This window comes from Brachionichthys hirsutus, chromosome 5 (assembly GCF_040956055.1).
Source record: "Brachionichthys hirsutus isolate HB-005 chromosome 5, CSIRO-AGI_Bhir_v1, whole genome shotgun sequence".
In the NCBI taxonomy this organism is placed as follows: domain Eukaryota; kingdom Metazoa; phylum Chordata; class Actinopteri; order Lophiiformes; family Brachionichthyidae; genus Brachionichthys; species Brachionichthys hirsutus.
In genome coordinates this window covers 5,396,619-5,418,355 of record NC_090901.1, presented here as the reverse complement: position 1 = coordinate 5,418,355, position 21,737 = coordinate 5,396,619, and the positions used below count along the sequence as shown (strand labels likewise).

General features: G+C 40.9%; 3 protein-coding genes across 3 annotated transcripts; all 3 read left to right on the top strand.

The window, feature by feature from the left end:
- Positions 1–2,840: 2,840 nt before the first annotated feature.
- On the top strand, positions 2,841–14,426 carry LOC137894466 (protogenin B-like). Its single transcript, XM_068739945.1, has 19 exons — positions 2,841–2,907; positions 3,174–3,473; positions 6,233–6,377; positions 6,550–6,683; positions 6,765–7,061; positions 7,256–7,415; positions 7,532–7,779; positions 8,153–8,317; positions 8,532–8,837; positions 9,706–9,891; positions 11,519–11,614; positions 11,709–11,895; positions 12,087–12,214; positions 12,352–12,522; positions 12,835–13,017; positions 13,398–13,521; positions 13,600–13,738; positions 13,825–13,932; positions 14,013–14,426. Exons 1-19 carry the CDS (start codon positions 2,841–2,843, stop codon positions 14,424–14,426), a joined length of 3,558 nt encoding a protein of 1,185 aa, XP_068596046.1.
- Positions 14,427–16,980: 2,554 nt separating this feature from the next.
- rsl24d1 (ribosomal L24 domain containing 1) lies at positions 16,981–19,133 on the top strand. The gene is made up of 6 exons (XM_068739489.1): positions 16,981–17,130; positions 18,039–18,152; positions 18,237–18,309; positions 18,408–18,471; positions 18,585–18,670; positions 18,773–19,133. The coding sequence occupies exons 1-6, from the start codon at positions 17,050–17,052 to the stop codon at positions 18,844–18,846; spliced, it is 492 nt and encodes a 163-aa protein (XP_068595590.1). The 5' UTR covers positions 16,981–17,049; the 3' UTR covers positions 18,847–19,133.
- Positions 19,134–19,744: 611 nt separating this feature from the next.
- arpp19b (cAMP-regulated phosphoprotein 19b) lies at positions 19,745–21,463 on the top strand. Its single transcript, XM_068739491.1, has 3 exons — positions 19,745–19,880; positions 20,247–20,369; positions 20,467–21,463. Exons 1-3 carry the CDS (start codon positions 19,836–19,838, stop codon positions 20,635–20,637), a joined length of 339 nt encoding a protein of 112 aa, XP_068595592.1. The 5' UTR covers positions 19,745–19,835; the 3' UTR covers positions 20,638–21,463.
- The last annotated feature ends 274 nt before the right edge of the window (positions 21,464–21,737 follow it).

Sequence of the window (21,737 nt, the reverse complement as noted above, 5' to 3'; positions counted from 1 at the left end):
CAACATAGGGAAATTACCGTAAAAATGACTAACCGTCTTGTAGCAAAATGTGCATTAATCTCAGTGAGATACACATTTCTTACTCATTCTCATACATGAGAATATAAAGCATTGAGGGAAAAAAAAGTTAAATAACCTTTTAAAACCTACATGCTCATTATGTTGATAAATGATTGTACGCACGCATGTGTGATGACTTTGTTGTATGTTGTATTTTTGGTAACCACTGTCTTCTGTGATTTGGGCAGGTTCTGTTAACCAAGTAAGTTACGTTACTTTTGTTGTGTGCTGTTTACTAAGTTAATGTTGTTCCATCTGTTATGTTAATAACTGGTTTGGATTTTTTTATTCCAATTTTACATATTCCTATATTGCATAAATCATTTGTGAAGAAACTTAACATTTTCTCTTAATGTTTTCTTAAACAATAAGGCACTGATATTTGAATTTGAATGAAGGAAATGCACCTCTTTATGTGTACAGGAGCTCCATCAAGCAGTGACTCTGTTTCTTTACCTTTGGCTGATCCAGAACCAACTCTGTTTGACCATCTTGTCCATTTCTATCAGTAAAGAAAAAAAAAACCCTCCTCTGTGCTGTTGTCTGGTGTACTGCTTAATGTACAGTAGCTTGTTAATATTGCAAACCTGTTGTTTCTTTTTTTTCAATGGAAAGTACTCACTGGTGAGATTTTTAAAGTGGTTTTAAAAGCCAATAAACTTTTTGTAAAGAATTACAAAATGTCCTTGTGTGATTGTGTTCATGATTTTGTATTTTATTGCAATAAAGAAAAGATGCTTCAGTTCATAAGAAGCAACTTTTTTATGGCTTATTTGTCCTCTCTATGGGAAAAATTGTACCCCGGCGCCCCTAATAAACTGGGACAGGATAGAGCAACACCCGTGGACCGGCAAGACGGATAAAGTTGCTCTAGGTGGGATGATTGAGGTCGTCTCGTTGAACTGTTTCTATTGTCAAGCTTTTGATATTTTTATTTTTCTCCAAAGACTAATGTTTTGGGGATATTTCTTTGGTCAACATCACACACTTTTCTTATTTCAGTGGTCAAGTTTATGCAAATTCAAAACCTTTTTACCATCCTCTGGTGTGAGGTTGTAGGTCATCATCTTTTTAAATGACAGGTCAGGCCAGCGGGGGGGTGGCCTCTCCTAGAGACAAGCACTAGCCAATCAGAGCCCAGTTCACTGGTCCTCTGCTCTGCTTTCCCAGGGTCTCGTGTTATTCATAACATGTTAATGACCTTAACCCTATTGATCACAGCCGGACAGCCTAACCTTAAACCATATGCCGCCCGGTGGTAGCGCCAACCTCCACAACACATCTGACTTAATGAACCAACAGGTTTTCCAATGCCGGGTCATGATTCCAGTTTGTATACAACTTATCAATATCTAAATAATGTAAAAACTACAGATCAAATGAGGCAGGATTCCAAAAGATTAATCTTTTGATTACCTTAGAAATGTTTACGTCCTTCTCACAACACTAGTCCGTAGTCGTCTACCGAAATAAAGTATTAGGACCTTTTATTCCATGCCAAATGATTCGCATTGACGGTCTAAACACACTTGATTTCAGTGGAGTGGTTCATTGGTCCTGACTAATCAACATTAGATGTGTTTCCTTGCAAAGATAAGGTCATTTGGAAATATCAGAAGCAGGTGTATGGATTTAGAATCGTCATTAAAAATGTTTTTAAATCAAACTACCGAATTTTGGACTGCTATTAATGTCACACAAAGTATTTTGTATTTTTTTTTAGCTTTATTTCTGTCATTTGTTAGATGATTGAATAGTTTGTAGGCTCTAATCAATACATAATTACCCTCCACACTTCTTATTCGATTGGATATAGAAGTGCGGAGGTGCATCGTTATGGCAGTAATCGCTAAAGTCATTATGCAGTCATCCATAGATATTACTGTGAATTAAAGTTACATAATATGTTTTGGAAGCCAGAACACATTCTCCAGTCTGAATGTGATGACTGCATTTAGCTGTACCAACGAATGAGTGCTTTGCTGATGTAGCATGGCTGATTTCGCAGCTGGAGCCCATTGTGCTGCTACTGAATGAGGGCTGGGAACCGGCAGGGTCATTGTCAAAATGCTCATCCACTGGATCAATATCTGAATTCATTAGGCAGCTGACATGCAAACGTCAATATCGCTTCCTAATTATTAGATTCTATGCTGGAAACAGATGCTGTTCAGAGTGACCTTATTACTAAAAGCCTCTGGTAATGCAATTTATTTTGTTGTCTTAAATGTCTGATCTACAGAGAATAAATGAGAAGGCAAAATTACAAGAATGTTCAGAAGTTTGCATCTTAAAGAAAACCGTGTGTGGATGTCAATAGATCTGATCAAAGATTATCATGTGTTTCATAGACAGTGTTTTTTTTGAGCTCTTGATTATTTACTGTGGCAAAGTTCCCAAATTATGCTAATAGATATAACAGCACAAAAACCAAGATTATTTCAGGAGAATAAATTAATATCCGGCAGCTTCAACTCCAAGCAAAGCTCTGTTGAGAATCGAGTTGATCCTTATGTCTCTGCGGTGACAGAAAAACAGAAAATAAATGCTGTCAGGATTTCTTCTTGCACATTTTAGGACACTTCCTCCAGGGAGCCCTTGTGGCCCCCCCAAACCACGCGTTCTCTAGAGTGTACTGTCTGCGCATGCGCAGGGGGCGAGCTCCCGGTGTGCCCACGCTGGCTTGTCGGTGCTCCGCTGTGTCAGAAGTCGGCTCGGGGGATGAACGGACAGCGCGTTCCGCGGCTGATGATAGACAAACGACAGAACGCAGCGGATAAATGGCGAAGTTTAAGATGAAAAGCCACTGGAAATGTTTGCTTTTTGTTTTGTTTCTTCCTTTAACAGGTAATTATCTTGTTTTTCTTTTCTTACTAACGTTTCAATTTGCTGATCAGTGATCATGAAGGGAAATACTAGACAATGTCTTAAACCACATGTATTGTAGCAGTTCTACTAAGTATGCAGTATTTGCAAAAAACTGCATGCCATTTTAAAAAAAAATAGTTTTCTGGACTAGTAATTTTAACTAGTTTTCTTCCTGTTGTGATCTGTGTAATTTTTGTTGTGTAACTCATCCATTACTTACCCACATTCCTGGTCTTTTGCTCTAGGAGTTTTGTGCTTCAGCGAGTTGTCCTTCATCACGGAGCCCAGTGATGTTACTGCACTAGAACAAGACCCTGTTGTCTTAGACTGCCAGGCTCACGGCCAGCCTCCAGTCACCATCAAGTGGTTGAAGAATGGAGTTAAGCTGGTGGAAAGTGAGCACATTCAGCTTCTGCCCAACGGTTCCTTGTTCATACCGAAGATAAAGCATACCGCAGAAGAATCGGATGAAGGATTTTACCAGTGCCTCTCTCAGAATAAATACGGAGCTATCCTAAGCCAAAGATCACATCTGACTATCGCAAGTGAGTATGACGTTTAGAGAAAAAGTAATTTTCTGGGGTTAAAATGAACCTTATTTCTGTTTATTATTTTGCTGTTGGGACAAATATGAGTATGGGTCAAAGTTGCTGCTGATTGGAGTGTCAACATTCAGGTATTAGAAGGGCAAGTTCATGGGGTTTTAATTTGGAGATTGGCAGCAGATGTACCTTAACCCACTGTTTTTGGGTGAAAAGCTCTCTTCCATGTTATTGGAAGTTGTTCGAGTTAAAAGCCATCAGTTGGTTCATTTTAATAGACAGTTAAAGATAAATGGAGAGTCAATTTAAAAGCTCGTAAATATTCCGCAAATAGCCCTGCATCTGAGAACGTCACTCTCTTTTGAGAAAAGTACCATTTGCACACCAATGAAAATACTGAAACGCGAGCAGAGATTAGAAATGAGATTTGTCTGTTTTCTTTCGTCTGTGTGATCGGATTGTCACTGCAGATTGAGGCTGAGTGTAGCTGCTGAATGGTCGGCTACACAGAGGAATCTCCGGAAGGCTATTTGCCCTTTTAGCCTTTGTTTGGCGTAACACTGGCTGCCTCTGAAGAAAAGGCTTAGTTTTCAGGGCATTTGTTTGTCCACATATCAGTGGACGGGACAGCTGTGGCAATTCAATAGTGCTGGTCTACCATGGACACTTTTCATGGGTCTAAGAGACTAAGACGGATGTCCCATAAGTGGTGTCATGGAAACCAGGCTCGCCTTTAACATACACTGATCTTCACAGTGATATATGGAGGACAGATCCTAATCAGCATTATGTATAAGAAATATATAACAATTTCTCTCTCTCTCTAGGATTCCCCAGTTTCTGCTACAATTCTTTTTTTCTTTTTTATTATGGAAACATTTCATCGTCCTCTACGTACACTGACTCAACCAACACCAGTTCTGGCAGTTTTTGTTATCAGTTTATTAAAGGTCAAGACAAAAATCAAGTTTGGTCCATTGTCCAGCCTTTGTCAGTGAAAGGGTTGAAGGTTATTGGTAAGAGTGTGAGAGTGGAGAGTGGAGGATGGGCCTCCACCATGCTCCCCTTCTGTCCAGAGATCCTGGGGGTCAGGGGTCAGCAGGGAAAGGCTTTGTGGTGTCACAGGCCTGCTCTGGCTGGGGTGCCCTGCTGTTCTCTGTCCCAGCCCCACAATCCCTTTCATTGGATCTGTCCCTCTGTTGCCCTGTCAGGCAGAGCCCTTTTGTTGAAGAAAGGCCAGTTTATCATGAGAATCAGCATGCCCAATATTCCAGTAAAAAGTTTTGATCCTTTCTTAAATTGTTCACATTCAGGAATTAGGATTAGTCGTCGTAGTAATCTTTGTCCTTGTAGGGCTACGACTTCAACAATACTTTCAGCACCTCACAGATTCACAGAACTTATCAAATATCTATTTATGACTGTCTCAGAACATTTTCCAAACAAGAAGATATGTGATTTTGTTGTTTCATTATTTATTATTATTAACGCAGTAGTGGATAAGAAAACAATTTAATAATCACTTTAGTCTATTTTGTGAACTGTCTTCGATTTGATTCCCGGTTTGGGCCAAAATTGAATGGACAGGGTGTAGACTTGAACTTTGACCTCTTTAGAAAAACCTTTGTGCTGTTTGACCTCGACATTGATTCGTTCTTTACAAAAGAGGAGACCGTATTAGGTATTAGAGGCTTGGGCTCTGCAGGCCACGCCTGCCATCTTCATCACCAATTCTAACAAGAGTCTCATCGCTCTATGGAGAGTAAACATCCTATTTTGATTTTCTGTTCAGGTTCTCAGAGCTTGACATGATGCTCACTTGTTGCCCTCAAATGATACTGACTATTAGTAATCAAATGAATTTGGCCAATCGGATATGGTTGTATTTACTAACCCTAAACCGAAGCCTATTTCACAGTAATAATTCACAAACAAACTAAAAGGGATTGTTTAAGTGGTATTGATATGAGAGGTCTTGAATTAAAGGGTTGCTCTTTAAAGAGGAGTTTCAGTGCGAGAACATCGTATTGATTTCCTTTAAATGATATTGACTTCTTTCCTGTGAAGGGGGGGGGGGGGGGGGGCAGAGAGTTATCACCTTAATGCAAGAAGGTCATTGGTCATATCTCACAGAATATTGTGGAAGTAAACGCGGATTGGAGGTTGCTTATTTGTCTTAATTATTGGGCAAACCATTAACAGAATGTCATTCAGTAAATTTTGGCCAGTTGTTTTCACAATTTTAAAGTAAGTATATTGACACTGTAATCAATGACTTTATTGCAGGACGTAGGTGGATTATTTATTTGTATATAAGATATGTCCAAGTTTATATTTACAATATTCTCCGACTTTTAGTGTCATCTCTGACTTCTGCAACAAAAAATACATCATTTTTTTAAAAATATATTTGTAACTAGTGGTTGCTTGCAATCCTTGAATACAAAGTGCATGACTGTGTATAAAGTATACTAGTGCATCATTCAATGTCATTCTTTAATTGATCCATTTACCAGCTGGTCTTTCAACTGATTACTCATCTGCACTAAAACAAAATCATTATGTCTCAAAAAGATCAATTCCTTTCACTGAAACACCCAAAATTCATCAAAACTAGAGCTCTTTTTTTCAAACTGACAAATGTAAACAACAGCAAAATTAAACATTGTGAATAAAGCCATTGCTGAAAACCACTTATTTGTTAATAACTGCTCATACTTCTGTCATTGACTGATAATAATCAGTTTTTTCTCCTTACATAGGTATCTCTGAGTTTATATTTCATCCTGTGCCTGTGGCGGCGACTGAGGGCTTAGTGGCGAGATTCTCCTGTGCGGTCACCTCCACGCCTACAGCCACCATCACCTGGGAGTTCAATCAAAACACATTACCACTACAGACGGACAGGTACACATCGGCATGTCTTGAGTCATTTCAGATACCCTCATATAGTCATCATGTGATTCACTTGTTTTTAGCAGATATTTTTAACATAGTACCGGTAACAGCGCTTAAGCAGTTTTTTTTGTCCCAATATACGTTCTAGTATGACCGTAATGCTACTTTTTTATGCTCCCAGAATAACAGTTTTACCCAATGGAGTTCTTCAGATCTACAATGTACAACTAGAAGATGCTGGACACTATCGATGTGTGGCAACTAACATCGGTAGCCGCTTAAAGAGTAGAGAGGCCACACTGACAGTCGATCAAGGTACGACGACGTCACTGAGTGGGTTTTAATAATTAGCATTACACATACATTTCCTAATGAATACTTCCTCTTCTTGTGAAGGTGCAGGCCCCAAACCTCGTCAGAGGCCTAGAATTATTGCTGGACCTCAGAATGTCACGGTTTCTCTTCACCAAACGGTTGTTTTGGAGTGTGTGGCCACAGGCACCCCCTGGCCCATCGTCTCCTGGAGCCGAGCTGACAGTAAACCTATTGATGTGTACAATGCCAAAGTGATGGGCAATGGGAACCTGATTATTGCTGATGTCAGTTCCAAGCACAGTGGAGTCTACTTATGCAGGGCTACCACCCCTGGAACCCGCAACCACACTGTGGCTGCAGCCAACCTCACAGTTCAAGGTATAGTAAACGCTCAGACCACATCTCATACAGCTTCTTATATTCCATACAGTATTTTATATATTATTCCGTATTCCAGAGTAAAGGCTTTTCCAAATGTGGACTATTTTGTTCATTTAATGGAGTTGTGTTTTGTTTTGTGGATTAATAGGTGGTGAACAATATACAGTTTTTTTTTTAAACTTCTGTTTCAGTGCCGCCAACCATTATTGAGAGGCCTGAGAGCCAAACCCGCCCAAGAGCGGGAACTGCCAGGTTTATGTGCCAGGCAGAGGGAATGCCACCACCACGCATTAGCTGGCTAAAGAATGGGGAAGAGGTCCATTTAAATGGGAGGATTAAGATGTACAGCAGGTATCAAGCAAAAACCACACATAATAAAAACCTGGGGAAAAAGTTAACCATTAAAAATAAAATATTTGAGATTGCTTATTGCTTATTATCCTTAATATTTTTTTTATGCTTCACAGTAAATTGGTGATCACCCAGATTATTCCTGAGGATGATGCCATCTACCAATGCTTGGCGGAGAATGAACAGGGTTCTGTGCTGTCCTTGGCTCGCCTTATTGTTGTCATGTCCGAGGACAGGCCCAGTGCTCCAAGGAATATACATGCTGAAACCATCTCAAGCTCTGCGATCTTACTGGCCTGGGGGAAACCTCTCTACAACGCCGACAAAGTTATTGCCTACTCCATCCATTACATGAAGGCCGAAGGTGAGACTGAGAGCAAGAACAATAAAATTTGTTTCAAATGTTTTCCTTCAGCTCAGAAAAAGTCAGAAAATCGGCTATCTTACTCTCAACTTTCCCTGGTGAAGGCAATCTGTTGCTGCACAGAACAGAGTTCAAGAAGAAAACCAGCTTCCCAATAACAACGGGCTGAGCCTGCCCATTGTCTGCTCCCCAGCTTATTCTGCCTGGAGTTAAAAAGGCATTGGTTTCCAGTGTTACATTTCCTTTTCATCCTTTTTTGTGCATTCCATTACCCATGTTCATGGAAAAGATGATCGCTAAGCTCGTCAAAGCATAAGAATCCTCCTTTACGTCATTCTAAGTTATTTTCTAATGTACTTTGTACTTACATCAGGTCTAAACAACGAGGAATACCAAGTTGTTATTGGCAACGACACAACCAGTTATATCATCGATGACCTTGAGCCAGCTCGGAACTACAGCTTTTACATCGTAGCTTATATGCCAATGGGAGCCAGTCGTATGTCAGACCAAGTCAGTCAGCATACCCTGGAGGATGGTAAGCATAAACCACTCGGCCTCCCAGCATTCCTTGCAATAATTCACTGATGGTCAAGCTAAACTACAAACAACTGATGTGTATACCATACACGGTTTTTAGTGGGCATGGGGGGGGGGGATGCTGTTGGTTCTTTCTTGTGCGTTGTACTCACTAATGGCAAAATGTATATCTGAATAAAGTAAAACATGTTCATGTCTTCATCTTTCTGCAGTGCCTTTGCGTACACCAGAGCTAAGTCTGGCCAGCCACAGCTCCACAGATATACAAGTCAGCTGGCAGCCGCTCCCTGCCAAGGTGAGCCGCGGCCGCTTGTCTGCGTACAGACTGTCCTATCGTACGGCTGCAGATAGCACCGTCACCTCTGTGGAGATACCTGAGAACAGCACCGATCATCTGCTGGATCACCTGCAGCCTGATACCATCTACCTGCTCCGTATGGCTGCAGCCACCCGCGTGGGCTGGTGCGAGCCCCCTGCATGGACCTCACATCGTACGCCCAAGAATTCCAGCAGCAAAGGTAAACCTGCAGAAGAATGAAAAGGAAATTGGTTCTCGTATGCTTAAATTCATGTTACTCTTATCTTTTGCACTGGACACACATGGGTGTAAATAGTCACGTTAACGGATGTGTTTAATAAAGTCAACTGATCGAGAGTTGAAGACGCATTTTAGATTTGGTAAAATATCATCAAGTGTTTCCTACAAGTCCAGTTGGCTTTATTCAACTGGACCTACCATGACATGGATGACTGAGAATCCCCACAAACATTGCACATTTGCTTTTCTATAATCATATTTCTGTTGCTCTTAGAATGCTAGGAGATTCACTAGAGCCCATGCAGAGTGTCCAACTTATGACTAGAGTTTGCTCTTGAAGCATTGTCCCACAGTCTTTGTGTTGGTTACCCAGGAACCTTTGCCCTTCCCTGTCAGTGATGTTAGAGTGGCCTCAGTCACGGGTCATAAAAAGAGGCCCTCCGGCATCTACGTCGGTGAAAGAATAGCCTCTTTTCATGGCTCGGTTTGTTGGGGGAGGCTGTTTGTCCACTCAAACTGGAATTCTTGTTTTCAAAGGTTTAGTTATATATTTAGTTGTAGCACACCATAGCTGGGGTTTAAACATAAATACTATAAATAATAAATAAATAGTGAAATAACAGCCTCCTAATCTTTATTTTTGTATAGCTACACCTTAAATTAGAAAACTTATTTTATGTCCTAATTTGAATTTAAAAAAAAATATTTTTACAAATCCTTGTGTCTAGAAGACAATCCCTCCATATTTTTTATTTTTATTTTAATAATGTCTTCCTTTGTGTTTAAATATAACATGTGTGTATTGATCCTTTGCCTTCTGCACCCCCCCCCCCCCCCCCCCCCAATAGTGCCTTCAGCCCCTATTCTTCATCTTGAGCCTTTGAACTGCACCTCCATTGTTGTACGCTGGCAAACCTCCCCAGAATCTGTGGCTGTCGAGGGTTACCGGCTGTGTTACCACGAGGAAAGCCAACCAGAGCAGCCCGCCATCCAGCTGCAGGCCGTGATCTATGCCCACACCATCGGTGGCCTCGGTGAGTGACCCAGAATTGTTGTCTTAGTGCTCTAGCTGTGAGAAGATACAACATTGCCCATGTTATATTTCTACCATTAGGCTGGAGGTTTTGTTGTGGAGACCGGTGGGCTCTTGTTGTAATGAGTCTTCATCCAGTGGACAGTTGGAGGTTGAATTTGCATTTTCACTCTCTGCCCTAATCAATGTGGGATGACCCCTTTTGCCTAACCAGCAGCCCTCTGAAATCTGGCCGTGGTGTTGTGTGAAATCAGGCTCCCAGGGTTAGAGGTCAAGATCCAGATGTCCCTCCCACCACCGTTGCCCATTCGGTGCCTTGCATAATTACGCCTGGCTATTGTGTTGTGTTCTGGGCTAGACCTTCCCTTTAAGATCCTGGCCACTTCCCCCTTTTGCTGGACACTGGAGCCCCTCTGGGATTAGCCAGAGCTGGACCGAACCTCTGACCTCTAACCGTGAGACAGAAGCATTGTATTAGCCCCCCCCCCCTGGATATCTGTGCTGTCCATGTTAATAACCCACAGCAATCACCAGCACCATGAAGCAGCACCATATGATGTCAGATGTGTCGTGAGTCTTCAAGCAAAGTGTCTTACTAAGTTAATATCTAAAAAAGACAGGAGTTGATTTGAGTAAACATTTTTATTTTTAAATGTTTTTGCTCCAATCATTTAAGTCAGATTGTAAAAGTATCCTTCAGTGTTGATGAGCTGCAGTTAGCGGTTTGATCTCTATGTATCTTGCAGCCATGTTTTTCTGTGTTGCTCCAAATTTAAGTCTCCAACACGAGGGCAGGAGGAAGACCATGAAAGAGGGAACAAAGTGGGTTCAGATCCCACAGTCCCACACCCAGATTCCTTGTTCTATCTTGGCCTGAACTGGTGACCCCAGTCAAACCCCCCCAATCCCATGGGCCTGCAATCCCCAGCAGCTGAATGCTGCCCCTGGCCCAGCCCCCCCACAACGGGCCTGAACACACCGCTTCCAGTGGTCAATACCTACAGGCAAGCAGAGGCATAAAAAACATCCTGATTGTACCAACGGTAGCATTTTCATATCAAAATAACATACCGGTACTTTGTTATAGATTATCAAATGAAAGTCGTCGTCCCCCCCCCCCCCAGGCCGTTCATCCAGCACTTGGTACAGCGACGTCATACAATAGTGGTCGGTTTTGTAAGCACAACATTTATCTTCTTGTTTTATCATTGTAAAATCTGGTTTTCTAAAGGGGAATCAATAACTTTCAGATACCCTTCATAAAGTTTATTGATCGTGTTTTGCTGTATTTACTTACTCTGGCGCTGGTTGATCATTCTCACGCTCCTAACACACAATGGCAAATGATAGATGTGACAGTGGGATGAGCCAGGAGGCCATCATTGTCCACTGGCAAGTAATGCCCCCCCCCCCCACCCCTGCATTGTGCTAATTGTTATTCTGTCAGTCGATTATGAAATATATACTGACCTTTTTTTTCTCAGCCATTGTTTTTGTTATTTTAATGGTGTCTTAAATGTATGCCTCATTTGTTAAAACATGTTTGTATTTATTATAAAGTCAGTTTCAAAAGTCTTCAACCATAATCACGAGTGGAACTGGCTGAACACTGAGCACTACTTTTGCAGATCCAAGAAGAAAGTACCACGTTAAGCTTCTGGCTGTCAGCCAAGCTGGGGACGGCTTTCAGACGGACCAAACAATCACAACTCCAGGATGTGTTTGTAAGTTCTTATAATATTACAGTTTAAAATGTATACAACCTTTTCTCAAATTGATATAGGTGGCAAAAATATGTGTTTCGGTTCTGTCTTTCAGCAGCTAAAGATCAGCTGTCCGCATCCCCTCCGCCTCCTGACCACCTGACTGTGTCGGCCAGCAATTCATCCGCAGTCTCCCTGCGCTGGAGCCGCCCTGCTCTCCCCTCTGGAAAGGCCGTCAGCTATACAGTCCGCTGCACACCCGTGGGCACCCATAATGCCTCTGCTATCCGCTACTTACAAACGTGAGCTGAGAACCATGTTCAAATGTGGTTACAGAAGTAATTGCATCACGTTGCACTGCATGTTTGCAATAAAACAACAACTTATCAATATGTTCCTTTTATTTTATATCACTGGCTGTTTACAGTTAAGTCTACCCGAGAGTTTTATTTGTCATATTGAAGATAATGCAGAACAATTTCCTTTTCAACAGCACCACGCAGAGTGTGAAGGTTCAGACTTTGTATTCAAACACTCGCTATGAGTTTGTCGTGCGTCTTCATGTGGGCCAGGTGTCGAGCTCCTGGAGCTCCGTGGTTTACCATCGGACTCTGCCGGCAGGTAATAGATTTGACTTCATCTAAATATTATTCTGATTAAGTCGTGTCTTTGTTTTCTTTCTGTGTTGCACATTTTTCTTTACTTTCAATCTCCTCATCATATTTAGTTTACAATAAACACGATTTCTCTGTGCACAGCTCCAAGCCGACCGCCTGGAGGAGTACGAGCGACTCTCATTGAGGATGACACCGCCCTGGTTTCCTGGAGGGAACCCTCAGAACCTAGTGTGGTGGTTGAACACTATACCATCCTGTACGCTTCCCAGAAAGCCTGGTTGGCTGGACGCTGGCAAACGATGCAGAAGGAGGGTGAGTAGTGCCCTGGGTCACGTAGCCTCGCACCGCCTCTTACAAACAGCTAAAGGAATCATATCACAGGTTTATGGTGACGTGCAAAAGCAGAACATTACACAGATAAATAACGTAAAAAAGTGTAGCACTTACAGATCCAGTCCAAACTATATGCTCATAGGCTCACCGGGGGCCACCCTTATTAATTATTGTGCTATTGTGTACAGTTTTTGCACCATGTCTACTTCCATGCTGTTTACATCTGTCTTACATGATGAAAAGTACAGATGCATCGCTCTTCTAACACTTGTGGTGTGTTCTTGCTTGCAGGAAGCCACACAATGGCTCTGCTGGAGAAGCTCGAGCCAGGGAACTCCTACCTGGTGAAAATATCTGCCTGCAACCAGGTGGGCGACGGGCCTTTCTCTGACATCGTGGAGCTGCGGCCGAAGCATGGGAACAACTACCGCAGCAAGAACCCCAGGCACTCTGACAATGTCCCGGACCCAATAGGTATTTATCACAAGACACTGGACGCTTGTCTTGGCAAGCCTGATTCTTTTAATATATCAATATATATATATATATGCGGTATATATATATATTTAAAACAAATGTTGAACAAATGGTATTTCTCTGTCTATACTGTCATTATCGTCACCATCATGATACAAGATGGAGATGGAAATACAAACTAAGTGTTTCTAGAAATACATAAATCTGTTCTCGTGTGAGTGATGTCATCAGCAGATGTTTTAGTTCAGTTTACATTCAGGCTTAGTTTGAGTCCAGATGTCTGACAAACTGCATTTTAACAGTCCGAACGCTTGAAATCTGTTTTCGCTCCCCTGTCTTTGTGGTGCTTAATGTGTAATAAACTTCCCCTCTTCCAGTGTTCTCCGATGGCCGCTACCACATAGACCAGACATCGATGACGGGGATCATCGTCGGTGTGAGCATCGCATTGGCCTGTATTGTTATGTGTGCCTTGATCCTCATCAGCAAGGGCGGATCCAGGTAGGGAATGCTCTCGTTTGTGATGAAAAACATAAACGGTGAGCTTTCGTCTGATATTTCTGTTGTTTTTCTGAACAGAAAATCCTCCAATCACAAAGTCATTGCTGTGGGGGCAGCTGAAGGTCCACATTCCGGTTTGGCCGCGTCCAGTGAACGCTTTACGGAGAACGTTGAGGCCCTCGCACCCATGATGGGGGCTCCGTTTATCGATGCTAAGGTGAGACAAAGAGAAACAAGGTGAAGATAGAGAATGTTTAGGTTCCAGACTGACATGCTTAGTCATATTTTTCTCATTTGCTCAAGGCTGGATCTGACATCATCATAAATTGTGCCGGTCCAGTCAACAGCAAGAGGCAAAGCAGGAGGTGGGCGCTCTTCAAGAGTTCCGTCACGACTCCAAGTGGAATTGACGTAAGTGGATCGGCATTATTCTGGTTACATCAGCTTTCTTTTTCCTCATGATTGAAATGATGTCATCTCTCTGTCTTTAGGCTGAGCGCAGAGCCAGCTTGTATGAGCCTGGCAATACTGTTCTGAGGTACGAAGAGTATTTACACTCGGCGCCTTTGCCCCATTCATCACGGGACATCATCTATGGACCTTCTCACTCTGAGATCTCTCACGCCAGCGAAGGCAGCCAAGAGACCGGCGACTCCGGACAATACTCCAATGAAGAAAGCAACGAAGAAATGAGCAACCGTTCGACCAGCCAAAGCTCCAGACCTGAATCTTTCGGGCCGGATGATATTACCTCTGCCGATGAGCCTCAGCAGCCGTTTCAAATGGGAAATAAGGAGATGCAGGGCCGTCCTCTCCGTCGCCCGTCCCTTAATGCTCCAAGGCTCTGCTGCTCCTCGGAGGGCTCCCAGCCTGCTCTGCACACATCTCAAGCAGTCAGCTCCTGACATCATCTGGCCTGGATCTATCTCCAACTGCTGAAGCGAAGTCCCTTCTACATCGTTAGCTTCCTGAGTTTGAGCCCTTCATTTATTTCCTGAGGCACAATGGAACAGGAAGCCAGCTGCTGCAATGTAGGAAGCGTGCTTTTGCTTGGGATCTACCTCAGGATTTCGTATGAATGTTTGTTACAACATTTTATTTCCATTTTATTGAAACTTTCTACCTCTCTGCCTCTGTCCGGCCTGAACCGAAGCTCACCATGATGAATGTTTAAAAGAATGTCAGACATTTACTGTGATACATTGTCGTTGTCTTTAACTAAGTTCCACTGGAGCAGAGAGCTTTGTTGAGCCCTTTTTACTTAGTATCTACCTCCATGTCCTGTTATTATATTTACACTACTACCTCCTTTTCATGGCTTATGGTGCAGTATTATCTCAGACTCAGGGGTCAATGCCATGTCTGTTAGGCCGTTCTTATACCAAGTTCTCAGTTTTCACCATCTCTGTAGCCTCTTAAAAGTGGTTTTGTTTCACATTGTACAAATGATCTATGTTGTGAAAATAACAAGTGCATTAGATATTGTCAAACTCTTTGAGCTTTATCACAAATTATGGTTCGACATCTTCAGTGCACTAAACTCAAAGCTTTAACATGGCCTTAATATTGAAAGGGATCTGCATATTATAGAAGATGAGATCCAAAGACAAAAAAAAAATATTGTACCCAAAGAGTTTTTAATGACACAAAAGAGATTCTAAGGCTACTAAATATATACTGAATGTGCATTGATGGTGCGCTTGCCAAAAATGATTCTTGCCAATGATGTACATTTTCCTTAGAATGTGGTTTGAGACTTTTATTGATGCTTTATTCTGGTAAAAGCTTTGAGCACAAGTCTCTGTGGCTTGTGTTCCATTTGCCTTCTTTGCTGGACGCAGCGGTGATGCCGATGCTATTATCCAAAGAGTTGTCTTCTTCCTCAGACGGGTGTGGCTTTTCATTCAGTGTGATGGGGAAATCGTTGACACAAGGCCAAAGATCCAGCGTGTCATGCCAGTGATAGATGATGACGTGGGTGCTATATTTAGAGAGTCATCAGTCATCCTTCACCAATATTGCTGTATGAGGAAGAATTGTGTTTCCCTCTCCATCATTTTTCCTGTCCAGGTGTGACGATGAAGGATCCTGACTATCAGCCTTAAACCCTATGTGTGAAGAGCAACATAATCAATTTTAATATCTATGTAACACAAATAATCCTAACCAAAGAAACTTAAAGTCTGTCATTTAGTGATTTTCTTTGGTTTCATTTACATTTTCTACATTTAAATATAGGATTTCTCATGATTTTTATTACTCACAAGGCTTTTTCCATTTTGATTTTTAAAGCTTGAGATGTCAAATTGTTCTGCTGTCTCTCTAACGCCATGATATTTCACCTGAATGATGCATAGTTACCTCAGATGTTTTAATTTAGATTGTCTTTTTTTTAGCTTGTAAACAAAAGAATCCCAATATTAATGTGACATGTTTCTAAATGAAGGAAGCTGGTTTCATGTTCAGATTTTATCTGTGCTATGTTTTGTTGTTAAAGGGGTCGTAAGAAAGCCACAGCTGACTTAACTCAGGTGTCAAATCTAGAGTTAGTGTAGCGTTAACTGTTATTATTTAAGTTGTGGTTTCTTTTAAACCAAAGTGAACAACAACAATTTCAGGGTTTAAAATGTTGCAACAGACTTTTTGATACACTCAAGATCCCAAATACGACATAATAAAATTGTTCCTGGAAAAATATTTGTTTTTGTTTTTGTTTTTTTGGAACATAGTGTGTGTGTGTTTTGTAAAAAACTCCTTTTAGGCATTAATCTAATATAGTGTATCCTTGAATATACTATACCATATACCACAACCTTGTGGAAGCTAACGCTACTCTATAACAAAAACTCTATAACAACGGGTAAACTGTGTTTACCTGTTGTAGGAATTTGTTTTATAAAACCTTTCATTCCTTGAATGAAACAGAAACATGAACAAACTCGTAAATGTTGATAAGTAGCAACTTGATTAATAAGCAAGAAATAACCATATAAATATATACATCCATCAAAAATACAATACTCTAAAGTGTAAATTCCAACTGAGCTAAATATAAAGTGTTTTTCTATTTTCCCTATCCATGTTTTTATAACTGGCTGAAAGCTGATTTTGTAGAGATATATGACAACACAGAAGTCATGGATGATAAAAAATATAAAAGTCACTTTACTGAAATAACAGATTACTCTCCAAAAATAGAATGCTGTCAATCAAACGAAACCAATTGAAGGTTTTGATTTCTGTCAGTAATCAATTCAAAATTTTGGTTCACTTACATATTATACTTATTTAATAATGATATGTTCTGACTTGGTTATATTTATATCTACTTTTATCTAGTGTGGTTAACATTAGTCGATCTTGAAACGTTAGTGGAAACTTTGACGCGTAATCAAAATGTCCTGCAGGGGGCAGCAAATCTCCTTCCGATGGTTTGACTTCCAGAATTAAGCAAGGCGAACAAGAAACGAGGCGGTCTTCTTTGGGTGGTTTTTGTCTGTGTGTGGCAGTTTTACGCGAAGCCACAAAATGCGTATTGAAAAGTGTTATTTCTGCTCCGGACCGGTGTACCCTGGACACGGGGCTATGTTTGTCCGGAACGACTGTAAGGTACGACGCGTTCTGTCTGAGTAATCGCGTAGACTCAACTGAGGTTGATGCTTGTATCTTGTTTTTAAAGTTAGCTACCTAGCTATGGTTAGCCAAGACAGTTTAATTCACGTGGGACGGGGACCTCGGTTTTGTCAGCCTCTGCAGCGTGAATTATTCAGCGGTATAGTGTGTCCGTTTCATTGTTGGATAACGTAGAAAGTGGCGTGGAAGAACGTTATGTTAGCGAGGTGGTGCGTAAAATGTGATTGACCACGCTGCTGGACGTTCAACACGCAGGCCTTGGCTTTAAGCCTAAGGAGTCATAGCGCCCTCTGGCGGCAGGTAGAAATATCACTAGCCTGGAGTCAAAGGCTGTCAAAGAACAAACAGCTCATTGACGATTTTTACATTGTGTCTGAAGCTTGGAGTGTCTGCTCTGCTGACATGCTTTTCAACGATATCTTAATTATTTGCATCAGATTTAAAGCCTAAATATATCTATATCCATCATACTGTCTCAGTGGGTCATTGTGGGTCATGACACAAGTCCCATAAGACTCAGTGTTGGTAAGCTTTGTTTATATAGTTTAATCCTCTTTTTCTCTTTACTATTTTTGACTTACTGTAATGTATTGTGCAACATTTTTGACTTGCTTATTAAATTATGATCTGAATACAGTATCCGCCATGCCAATGAGAAAATAATAATATGGTGTCTACTGAAAATGTGTCGTTGGATAAATATAATATAAACTCTGTATGGTATGGATTTATAGAAATGATAGTGGAAAATAAATGTAGAGTTAAAGTTTAACACTCCATGCAAGTAAACAGCTTACACCTTTATCAGTTTAATTTAAATACAGTAAATTCTGTGGTTTCGTCCATTATTAAACTTATTTGTCTATCTCCTTAAATATGTGTAGTCATTCAGGTTCTGCCGATCAAAATGCATCAGAAGCTTCAAGAAGAAACGTAATCCAAGAAAAACGAGATGGACCAAAGCATTTAGGAAGGCTTCAGGAAAAGAGTTGACCGTGGTGAGTTGGTTATCAATCGAGCACGTCTCTCAAGTCATTCCTTAGTTTTACTGTTACTGATCTGACAAACATCCTCTCCTTTAGGATAACTCTTTGGAGTTTGAGAAACGCAGAAACATACCTGTTAAATACGACAGGGATCTGTGGGGGAAAACAAGTAATGTTTATTTTTATTTTCCAAGTGTATTCGCCATGAATATAATTTTGTGACATGACTTTTGAACAAAGCTTGTGTGTCACTTTGAATTCTTTCAGTGGAAGCTATGAAGAGGGTTGAAGAAATAAAGCAGAAGCGACAGGCCAGATTCATCATGAACAGGTGAGTGAGTCATGTCAGTTCTCGGGACGTATTTGTTTTTGCCGTTACAAATTGTGACTTTGTTCTTGCCGGTGTTGTCTTCACCTTAACTTTTGTTAATCTCAATTTTACAGATTAAAGAAGGGCAAAGAGTTGGAGAAAGAAGAGGCCATCACCGAAGTGAAGAAAAACATTCACCTTATCAAGGCTCCACATGCAGGTAAGACATTTTAGAGCCACAAAATATTAATGCTATTCGGTACAATTTTGGAATCATTCATAAAATTGTGAAACTATGACATTGATCACTTGTTTTTTTTAGGAAAAGCCAAACAAATGGAAGCAAAAATGGTGCAGAAGTTACAAGAAGATGTGGACATGGCAGATGATAATTAAAATGTTTGTGAAATTAAATTCATGAGAAAGTTGACCTTGGTTTATATTGTAAACCATAGTCTGTTATGGAAATTAAACTTTACAATTAACTGATGACGGACACCATAATGTTTTCAGTTTTAAATAACTCTCTGACCACTGAATCCTTGACTGAACAAATTTCTCCACAAAGCAGCAGCTGTGAAGAATTTACTTCATCCTTTTGCATCATTTTTAAAGCATAGTAATGTTGAAAATGTCAAATTATTCCAGAAAAAAAAAGAATAAAACATCTTTTGAAAATTCTATTTCTGCGTGATGATTTTAGTTGATTCTTTTGCAGTTTAGGAACATTATGGAAAGAGTGCAGCACTTGACGAATTAGATTCAAAGAGTTCCATGTAATTCTGCCAAAAAAAGAGACAAGACTGCCTGTTTTTCTAGACAAAATTAATGTGTGTGTCATTTATTAAATCAATCAAATGTTGTACATACTGACAAAAACTATTTAATCTGAAGATCTTGTCTGGTCTGTTGGTTCTATTACTGCTGTGAAAAGGGCTTTAACCACTATGCAGAAACTTGACCAGTACAGTGAAAAACTTTAAAAGTGCAATATTCAATGTTCCAGAGAAAATATTTCCCCCTATAAATGTTTATACGTATTTAGATCTGACACATTTTCCAAAAAGAATGGGCCAATAGGTACTATTTATCTTGGAAGTGAGATATAATTTGGACAAACTAAGACTTGTGTGTCAAATCAAGGCGTAAATGTCTTAATGTATTATAAGTATAAGTTACAGTATATAAGAACAGCCTCCATTAGTCGTGCATTGATCCAGTTCCTCATCTGCGTCTCTGACATCGATTCGTCAGCCTGTTGCCGGACAGGCTGCTGCTAGCCTGCTACTCCCGCCGCCTAGTCGCTGTCAGGCAGCAGCACCGCCGTCCATCTTCCAGGAAGACTCATTGGAGGTTCTCATCCAGAGCAGGGTCCCGATATAACTATGTCCGAGGAAGCCGAAGAAACGAAGACTTCTGATGAGCGGCAGGTAAAGCTTGACGAGAAAATGTCACATCGCTGAGGTTATATAGCTGGCTGTTAGCACGAAGCTAGTTAGCTAGAGTTAGCACGCTGCTCTAAGCTAATACAACAAACGATGCTATCGTTATAGAGCAGCGTTAGCTTCCTAGGTTTTTCAGAAAGTTAAGACCCGACTCTAGCCACCTAATTAGCCTATTGGTGTAGCTTCGAAAATATGCTCCAATGCTGCCCCGGCAGATTATGTGTACACGCATAACTAGCAACTACTAAACATAGGTTTGTTATTTGTTCAAATCACCTGTGTCATAGCAGCTGCTAGCTCACGTTCACTGTTACGTTGTCCATCCATGCGCTGTGTGCCCTATTTCAACAGGAAATGGAGGACAAAGTAATCAGTCCGGAGAAGGCGGAGGAGGCCAAACTCAAGGCCAAGTATCCCAATCTAGGAGCCAAGCCTGGAGGCTCAGACCTGCTGAGGAAACGGCTGCAGAAGGGGGTGCGTGTCGAATCTAAACTTGGATCGCTGCTCACTTCAACAATTCTGCTCTTACAGTTACCGGTACCTTCTTTTTTCTTTCTCTTTTTTTGTACAGCAAAAGTATTTTGACTCTGGCGACTACAATATGGCCAAGGCGAAGATGAAGAATAAACAGTTGCCGTCTGCCCCAACAGAGAAGACTGAGATCACAGGTGGGCACATCCCAACCCCACAAGACCTGCCGCAAAGAAAAACATCAATCGTGGCCAGCAAACTGGCTGGTTGATGCTTTTACATTTCTTATTTTACCATTCCAACTCCCACTTCATATTTGCCTGCCGTTTAAATTATCATTTTTTTTCTCCCACTGTTGTTCCAAGTCAAACACTGAATTTGTTGTTTGTTAAATCCAACAAAGTAGTCGCTGGAAATGTCTCGAGACTGTATTGGGAGTATTTTCTGAACACGTTATCACACTTGTGAGTAGAAATGTGTGTTGGCGCCATCTTACATTTTCAAATTCTACGATTGTACATGCCATCATAAAGACTGAACAGCGGCTGAAGAGCCTGTGCTCATCTATTTTCAACGCAACAGAGGAATCTTGTTTCAACATGTTACTGATAATTACAGAAACAGCACATCTTTTAGTTATGACTACAAGTGCTTTAGGTAGATAAGCCTTCAAATGGAAACCATTTTGTGTATTTACCTGCTCACATGGAGGCATGTCTATTTAGATGGTGAAAAGTGAAGTAGCGCTTTCTATTTACTAATCATTTAATGTTTTTTGCTGTGAAGCTAAAGTTTGATGATTATGTTACACACACTTTGTAGTCAGTTTAAAATTTATTCATTTTAGTGATATTGGTTTACAACAACTTGCTGCTGGCATCATCTCATCCTGACTTTGAAAATGGCCTTAAATGTACCGGTAATGAAACTTCTTGAGCAATATTTGCTCCCTCAGTGAGAATTGTAAATGTGGATTTTGCCTGAAGTGTCTGTCACTTTGTATTTTATGGAAAGAAACTGACATGTCTGGAGTGTGTGCACGTGTATTTACTGTGTGGTCACCCTGTGCCATTTGTTTTGTAAATAAAATAATTTTGCAAAGTATGGAATTTATTCACTTGAATGTATTTTGGCGTTTAGGCTGTACTGTGAAATGTTGCCTAAACTGCCTGCACTAAAAAGCTAATGTTGCTCCGGTAGCGGTTTAATGAGAGGCACATGTTCCCCAGGAGGATCAGTGGCTTCAGGCTGCACAAAATGAAAGAGGTTATGTGTTTCCCCATTAGCTGTAACTGAGGTAGTCCATACACGACAGAACAAATGCAGGAAGTCTCCACAAAATCATCTTAAAAGGACTTTCCTGGTATGGGA

Bases quoted from the DNA above. Each gene is read 5' to 3' on its own strand.
- LOC137894466 (XM_068739945.1), top strand. From the start codon at position 2,841: ATGGCGAAGTTTAAGATGAAAAGCCACTGGAAATGTTTGCTTTTTGTT. The intron at 7,062-7,255 runs GTATAGTAAACG...CTTCTGTTTCAG, and splicing joins AGCCAACCTCACAGTTCAAG to TGCCGCCAACCATTATTGAG. The intron at 8,838-9,705 runs GTAAACCTGCAG...CCCCCCCAATAG, and splicing joins CAAGAATTCCAGCAGCAAAG to TGCCTTCAGCCCCTATTCTT.
- rsl24d1 (XM_068739489.1), top strand. From the start codon at position 17,050: ATGCGTATTGAAAAGTGTTATTTCTGCTCCGGACCGGTGTACCCTGGA. The intron at 17,131-18,038 runs GTACGACGCGTT...AAATATGTGTAG, and splicing joins TTGTCCGGAACGACTGTAAG to TCATTCAGGTTCTGCCGATC. The intron at 18,153-18,236 runs GTGAGTTGGTTA...CCTCTCCTTTAG, and splicing joins CAGGAAAAGAGTTGACCGTG to GATAACTCTTTGGAGTTTGA.
- arpp19b (XM_068739491.1), top strand. From the start codon at position 19,836: ATGTCCGAGGAAGCCGAAGAAACGAAGACTTCTGATGAGCGGCAG. The intron at 19,881-20,246 runs GTAAAGCTTGAC...CTATTTCAACAG, and splicing joins AGACTTCTGATGAGCGGCAG to GAAATGGAGGACAAAGTAAT. The intron at 20,370-20,466 runs GTGCGTGTCGAA...TTTTTTGTACAG, and splicing joins GGAAACGGCTGCAGAAGGGG to CAAAAGTATTTTGACTCTGG.